We start from the raw sequence: 7,708 nt of genomic DNA, 5'->3' as shown, positions 1-7,708 counted from the left end.
CAGTATTTATAATGCACACTTCATTACTGCATCTGAATGAAACAGGGCAACACTTCACACCATACCAGTTACACCAATTTGCACTACTACAGGGCACATCTGTAATGTAAGACACATCTTTACAACGTCATGCACTTCTCACACCTATTTCTTTTTAATATTGAGTATTAACACAAAAGCACAAATGTCTTTCTTGCTAAATTTTGACAACATCTCACTTCAGGATTCTCTGGTGATTTCCTTCACAGGGTAGTTAAGAAACCAGAAAACAAAACAGTAACACAGCCTGTCTCTAAACTAATTACGACATAATAATTTCTGACAAGAAATAAACTGGTTTTATGTATCTGTGTGTATATACATATATTTTGTGTGTGTGTCTATAAATATATATACAAAAAATAACTGACCCAGGACACACATACATACACAGATCCTGGATCTGTTTCCATCTCCAGACTGACTTTCTGCAATACTATGCCTCAGTTTCCTCTTTTGGTTAAGGTAGCCCCTACTGCAAAGGTTTTTAATGATTACTTCTTCAGCACCCAGCCCTGATGCCAGCCAAGGTGCCCCTGCAGAGCTGGCTCTGGAAGCCACCAGGGTGAGAGCCTATGCAAGGGTCCCTGCCAGGGCAAGCAGCACAGCAAGTCATCCCACTGAGCAGGTGTCCCAGCCACACCTTCTGCCAGCCCCAGGCAGGGGCCTACTGATGGAGCTGGTATGCTCAGTCATGCTGTTAACACAGTTAATGTATTTCTGATGACTCAATCTAAACTCTAAGAGCTATTGCTATCAAAAGACTAGTATAAAGCCACTTACAGAGCGCTCGATTTTTTTCCCTCATTTCTCACAATTATTTTTTCCCACTTTATCTAAATTACTGATGGCTCAATTATTATCACCCTCTTTAAGCAGAGGCATAATTGACCAGCTACCTCCACCAAATGGTATTTAAGCTACCTTCCAACTCCAGTTTGCACACAAAAAGTTCACATTTCTATCATACGGTAGATATGATCCCCCAACTAACATGACAATAAAGCAGACCGCAGTGGGAAAACAATTTGGCAGCCTTGACTCATCTATTATTCAAATTTAATGATTAATTAAATCCCTATCAACACTCTTACCTGAAAAAAGAAAACTTACTCTGCTTCATAATTATTATTCCTTGAACCATCACTTCACTAGGTCAACTTTAGGAAAAGGACACGCTGCAGAAACTTTCTTCTAGAAATTCAAACTCCAGTAACATACAGTATTTTATTAATGAAAATATTCCATCTTTAACAAAGTATCCAGAATCTAAAATAACAGCCCAAGACTATGAGATTCTTGGTTTATAATTAAAAACAGAAATGCTGAAAAAGACTGCACTGAAATTAACAAATTGAATCCAAGTATGATATCGATCAAGCCCACTCCAACGTAACACAGTTGGAGGTTACAGTTTCTCTTTTTTCCCCTCTCAACAAGAAGCAGATGGCTGATAAGTCAGTATATCAAAGCCCTTCTATAAAACCTTTCACAATTAAAAGTTATGTTTACTGTTCCTAATGCCACCACACAGAAGGGCTTCCCCACATACAACTAAAACCCTTTCTCAGCAGTAGATGTGTATCAATCACAGAAGTAGCTCAAAAGAAATAAACATCACAGTACCAGTTTGATCCATGGACAGCAGGAATTTATGCTACATAACTTCAAAAAGAGTATGTTAACCTATCTTTATCTCCATATATACTTAAAATACTCATATAAAAAAACAAACACAAACACAAACATACACACAAAAGCCACCACCCCAAAAACCTACTATGTTTAGATATCCAACTATTTAATAAGCGAAGGCACTTGCTGAGAATTGGGAGACTCCTACTAACTTTGGTAAAGCTAGGGTTCACCTAAGAAGCTTACAGATCCCAAGATGATAATGGAGTTTTTAATCAAATACATATGAAGTTCTTAAATACAGGGGGGAAACCCACTCTTTTAAGTATGGACTTGAGAAAATTAAATACACCTAAAAGACCTTTGTCAAGTATCTTTTACCCCTTCTTGGAAAGTTCTGAAAAAAGCAAGCAGCATTCAGAAACACATTAACTTCTCCAAGAAAGCTCTGCATCAAAGCTCTGCTTTTAAACTTTTATTTTTTTAAACAACAACAAAAAAAAAACCCGCACTTAGGAAAGTTGCCATCATCTTACATTTCAGGATACAAAACTGAAAAAAATCCCTATTAAAAAAAAGACAGGACTTCAGCCAAGTATTCAGCTACTTATTGCTGTAGTTGTAACTCAAGTCCATTTAAGCCCCTATGTTTTGGTCATTTGTAGTGAGAACATGTTTGGAACACTAGCAGCAATAGAAAACCCCTTTCAAACCCAGACATAGCTACACTGTTGAGTGAACATTAGCAGAAACCACAACCACGGGGACATAATAAAGCATCCTGTAAAAGTACAATTGAATTGATAGCTAGAAAAACAGGGATGATTTAAAGTGCTATCCCAAAGCCATATGTGGGCCTATGTCAGTAAAGAAAAGTACTTTTCCCACCACTAGATAAAGCCCCAGACCACAGTAGTACTCCAAACATAATGAATACGGTCTTCATCCTGCCTCAATGCCTCATCTCCCCTCCCTCCTCCAACAGGTAGCATACAGAAACTTGAAGGAATTGCTAATTCCAAATGTAGGTGATACTCACAAATATACTGTTGAACAAAGTCTGAACAGCAAAGAGTACACCTGAGTTCAGTCGTACAAACTAACTTCTGTAAATAGCGTTAGACGAATATATTCATGTCTCTAATATGAATCTAAATGTATTTTCTTACAAAACGCATTAATAGAAATATCCAGGCAAGTACATACCATACAATAGCAAAAGCTTTAAGCCCCATTTAATAAGATGACTTTTCAATTAAAAATAGAAGGCAATTAAGATTTACTCAAAATTACAATTAAGAAAAGCTTTCACAGTGCAATATTGAAACTGTCACAAAGTTAAGAAAATACTGATATCAAAGTACAATCACAATGTTAAAGTAGACAAAACTACTATACAAGGGCCTATCCTGTAAAACTAAAAGGAATGAACACAACATAGGGGACATCTCACGTCCCTGCTCTACGTATCTTGTTTGCTAATTTTCAGAGTCATAACTGTGTCTTTCTGACATCAGCAGAAGTCTTGTTAGAAGTAAGATGTTCATTCTTCTTGTTCACAGACCAGATTTCAAAGCCAAATTACTTCTTGAAAATACGGTCTTCATCACTGCACAATTTCAAAGTAGTGCAATATTGCCATGATGTGCTGAGGCATGAACACGTAGCCCGTGTACAGTGCCATTCCAACGATGGAAACGAGCATGGAATCTGAATTACAGTTGAGGAAAAGAGCATTTGAAATAGAAAGTGCATCAGACATCACACAGCATTAAAACTTTCCTGGTAACTATCTTACAAGACTGCATGTTTAAATCAGACGGGGTCAACTGTATTTAGCAATTAAAGACTGGAAGAACCACCTGAACATCAAAAAAACAGAACACCAGTTTCAGCAATGAGCTGAATTACAGAATGATGCCTTGCAAGTTATCCACTGCCTCCTCAGGGACTCAAGAGGACAGGCTAAAGTATGGGAAGCGTGATGGAAGAACAGAAAATGGGCACTGAGAATACACAACTTCTTAACATGCATCTTCCCAGGTGCTAAGCAAGTCTTGCAAAAGCCAGTGCCATGCAGCCAAGCAGAAAAAAAGTCAACCATTGCAAAAAATAGCCCAACAAACCAAACAAAAAACACAATAATAGGAGTAGCTGTACTGAGTAAGAGGTTTTATTTGTGCATGTCCTACTCATTTTTAAGCACACAGCATTAGAGATTGACCTCAGCTTCCTGGAACAGAATGACCTAATAAATTTAACTCATGATGCACAGAGCACATCTGCTGTGAAAGTTGTACTGTTAGCACAATAAAGTCAGAAAACCTCACATCCACTCCTAGCTGCCAGTGTCCTCTAGGCTCTAAGTCACTACATTATTTGGTCCATTTCTCCACCCACATGTACTCAGACCCTTTCTCATGGGCAAGCACCTCAATTTATGTGCTTTGGAGGCATTTAGGAAAAAGAAACCGCAGGAGAAGTGAAAAGTATGAGTAACATTGTGACATGCACCTATTTCACTCACAAAGCCTCAGCATCAGCATGGCTTCAAGTCACGTGCTTAAGTAAACGGACACTCATTAGAAGATCACACTGCAAAACAAGCTTCACATGAAGCTAAACAATTTTAAGATGACTACTTGATCAGTTGAACTCCTAACAGGGACCTCCTGTAAAACACACATAGAGAAGTCAGACAACAGCTTATGATGTGTACGTACAACTGGACCTTTGCTCAGCTTTAGGGTTCCTGCAGCTTTATCTACAGAAATTATGGCATCAGATTACTGAAAGATTATGCCATTCAAAGTTTAAGGTTACATAAATTCAGAAGTACTTGAAATTAACAATAAGCTGTTGATTTCATCCAACTACCTGCATTCAGTAAACTTAAGACAGGAACACTATAAAAAGCACTGCAGATTAACAAGCATGATAACAGTGGACAGCAGTACTCAGTTTCCACAGGTGAAACCAGAGGAGCTCCACATCTTTGAGAAATCAAGTCACCACAGCACCCATGTAACATGCTCTGTGACCAACTTCCCTGTGGCAGAGCAGAGGTGTTAGTTGTGCTTATTAGAGCATACTAACTGCTTGGTGTGTTTTTAGTCCCAGAAGATTATACAATATGAGATGCTAAAATGAAGGTCAACTCATAAATCCCTGTTTCCGTATCAGCGCTCACTCCTGATTCTGGAGCATGAGCAGCAATAAGGCACACAGCAACAGAGCCACACACTATTAGTTCCCAAGGCCGCTGCGTCCATGCTGCACTCATACAGACCTGGCCCTCCAACAGCGAAAGCATCCCGTGTGAGGATGCAAAACTACTTTGCTGACCCGGGATGGCAAGTGATACTTGTGCCACTCACATTTGTAAACTAAGTGGCAATTACTTCACTGCATTTTATAACAGTAAACATGCACACACACCTTAATTTACCTAAATACCTTGCACAAGTTAAAATGCTCCATGGCTAGCACAAAGAAAAAACAACAAAAAAACCAAACTCATTACTAATATAATTGAAGAGAAAGCAAACATGAAGCTTCCTTGGTGACAAAGACACAGCATAAAGAGAGGAAGATACGGTAGCAAGGAACACTTGCTTGAAGGTAAGATCCCCCACCCAAACAATTACGCACAGTCTATAAATACTAGAAAAGAGAGGATGTTATCTCCACTTCTACTGACTTTACACAGTAAAAAAAAACCCTAAATCACACAGCTGTAACTTGAGCAACCACTTTTATATAATAAATGCAAGTTCCTTTACAAAATTGTCCAGTATCTCAGTAAAAACAGCTTCTCACTACTACTTATACCCCTATCTTTGTTGATGTTTTGGCTAATTACTCTTTGCCTTTCAACATTAACTGGAGATGGCTCGGGGTCATCCCTGTCAGACATCATTTTAAGTCAAGATCAAAACAACCACATTTAAGACAAAAATACTTGTGATGCCTTAACAACAGCCGGGAGAGTATACTGCCTGTCTGAAAGGGGCGGGTAAAGAAGCCGACCTGTAAGCAGTCTTTAAACACATGCCTTCATGTAAGCATCTATCAAGTTCTTCCACTCCAAAAGAGCCAAGCAAACTTACCAGTTGGAGGATTAAATACTCATCTAACACAAGCCATATGACAAAACGCCATAAGCTTAAACATAAGCTTCCAAGGTTTTGCAGCGCGCATGTTTACTTTCCAGTAAGCAAAAATACAAAAGAATTAATAAAAGACACCAGTGCTTAAGGGAAAGCTTGAGATTTCAGTGCAAAAGACGCGAGAAAGTGCTACCATAACCCTAGAGAAGGAAAATTAAAGAAGTAACTTCGAGATATAAACCTATGCTCGGCGACAGGATGAGGAACACCAGCATGACGATTACTCCCCAGCGTTAGCTTGTGACCGTGAGGAGCCGTGCCTGCCAGGAGGGGACAAGCGCCGGTGCCGGGCGGAGGCTGCCGCTCCTCCGCTGGCGCCTCAGGCCAGCTGCCCCAAGCACGGCGCGGCACAGCCCCGCTCCCCGGCACGGCCTCGCTCCCCTCCCGCCGAGCCGCGGGCCCCAGCCTCGGAGAGCCCCGCCACCGGCCAGCCGCCCTCAGCAGGGCCACGGCCCTGCCGCTTCCCCGGCACCGCACCCGTCGGGGCCGCCACACCAGCCGGTGGCCTCAAGGGAAGGGGACGGGAAGAAAGGAGAAAGCAGCCCCCGGCGTGCCGGCGAAAGGATACTGAAGACGGTGCGCTCCCAAGGCTCCAGCATGTACAGCGCGGTGATCAGCAGGTACTGGTAGTACAGCCACGACATCTGCTTCCACGCCGAACCCAGCGCCATGGCGCGCCTCGCCCTCTGCCCCCCCCGCCAGCGGCCGTGCGCCGGGCCCAGGCCGAGCGGAGACGGGGCGGTGGCAGCCCGAGACCCGCCCTCCCTCCCGCAGCCACGCCACGCCCCGCCCCGTGCCCGGGCAGCCCCCTGAAATGGAGGCGCGGAGGGGGTGGCAGCGGACTCGCTCGCCCTGGGGTGGGCCGCGGCGCAGCAGGGAGCCGTGAGACCCGGCCTCCTTAAATCGCATGGCTGCTGTGAAGCCCGAGCGGTCTGCTTTTCTGAATCAGGCCCAGGAGACGGTGCTGCAGCCGGTTGTCCTCATCCTCTGTAATCTAAACCGATGTTCTGGGAAGTACCGAAAGCCCGGACACTGTGCTCCGTGGGGCACAAGGAAAGCATGTTGAAAATGCTCAGCGGCTGTCTTCACTGGGCAAAACCCACCCAAAAACATGGCTGAGATAAATGAGACCTTAACATCAGCCGACTCTGACCAGGTTAATCCCTTATGAGCAGGAAGAATAAGGATGCCATAGATCAACTGTTAGCTGTAACTGTTGCTAACTTGGTGCTTCCCTAGGGCACCTGGGCCAGAAAGCAGAGGGTGTGGGACGCCCTGCCCTGGCTGCTGATCAGCTTGATACGGAGAAATTCCCAGAGCCTGGCCTGGGACCGCATGATTAGAAAGCCTGTTGGCAGCCTATGGTCGCACTCTAGTTTGGAAGACAGAAGATGGAAGCCCACTGGAAAGCAGTATACACAACCTTCAGGCTCCATGACTAAGCACAGGGCCGGCCCCCGTGCGCCAGACATGCACACCGCAGATTAGAAACTGCTATCGATACTCGCCCCGCATAGTAAATGTTTGTGATTATGTCACTGTGTTGTGTGATTCTGTTCTTGCAGCACCCCCCCCCCCCACCTTCAGCTGCACCATTAGTACAATGAGTAATGAGGAAACAAGAGTCACAGGAGGATGCACACAGGCATTACTTACACAGCTGCAAAATACAACCATGGTACTAGCAGATAACTGAAAAAGTATTTTGTGTGGCAGAATCCGAAAAGAGATTTAATTCAACCAGAAGACATTTAGACACCCTTTACCTATTCAGACTTACTTCAGCACAAGAAGAAAGGAGAGCATTCACACAATTAATACCCTGCAGCAACTGGCTACAGGAGCCACAGTCCCTATCCAAGACT

At 43.3% G+C, this 7,708-nt stretch overlaps 1 protein-coding gene across 1 annotated transcript; it reads right to left on the bottom strand.

Moving 5' to 3' along the window:
• Positions 1-2,882: 2,882 nt before the first annotated feature.
• On the bottom strand, positions 2,883-6,593 carry SPTSSA (serine palmitoyltransferase small subunit A). The gene is made up of 2 exons (XM_057428649.1): positions 6,412-6,593; positions 2,883-3,384 (listed from the first exon to the last, which is right to left on the bottom strand). Exons 1-2 carry the CDS (start codon positions 6,512-6,514, stop codon positions 3,281-3,283), a joined length of 207 nt encoding a protein of 68 aa, XP_057284632.1. The 5' UTR covers positions 6,515-6,593; the 3' UTR covers positions 2,883-3,280.
• Positions 6,594-7,708: the final 1,115 nt, after the last annotated feature.

This window comes from Pezoporus wallicus, unplaced genomic scaffold, assembly GCF_028554395.1.
Source record: "Pezoporus wallicus isolate ANWC-B61680 ecotype Strahan unplaced genomic scaffold, APGP_CSIRO_Pwel_v1 contig_3486, whole genome shotgun sequence".
Taxonomy (NCBI): Eukaryota; Metazoa; Chordata; class Aves; order Psittaciformes; family Psittacidae; genus Pezoporus; species Pezoporus wallicus.
This window is presented reverse-complemented; position numbering and strand designations above follow the sequence as displayed.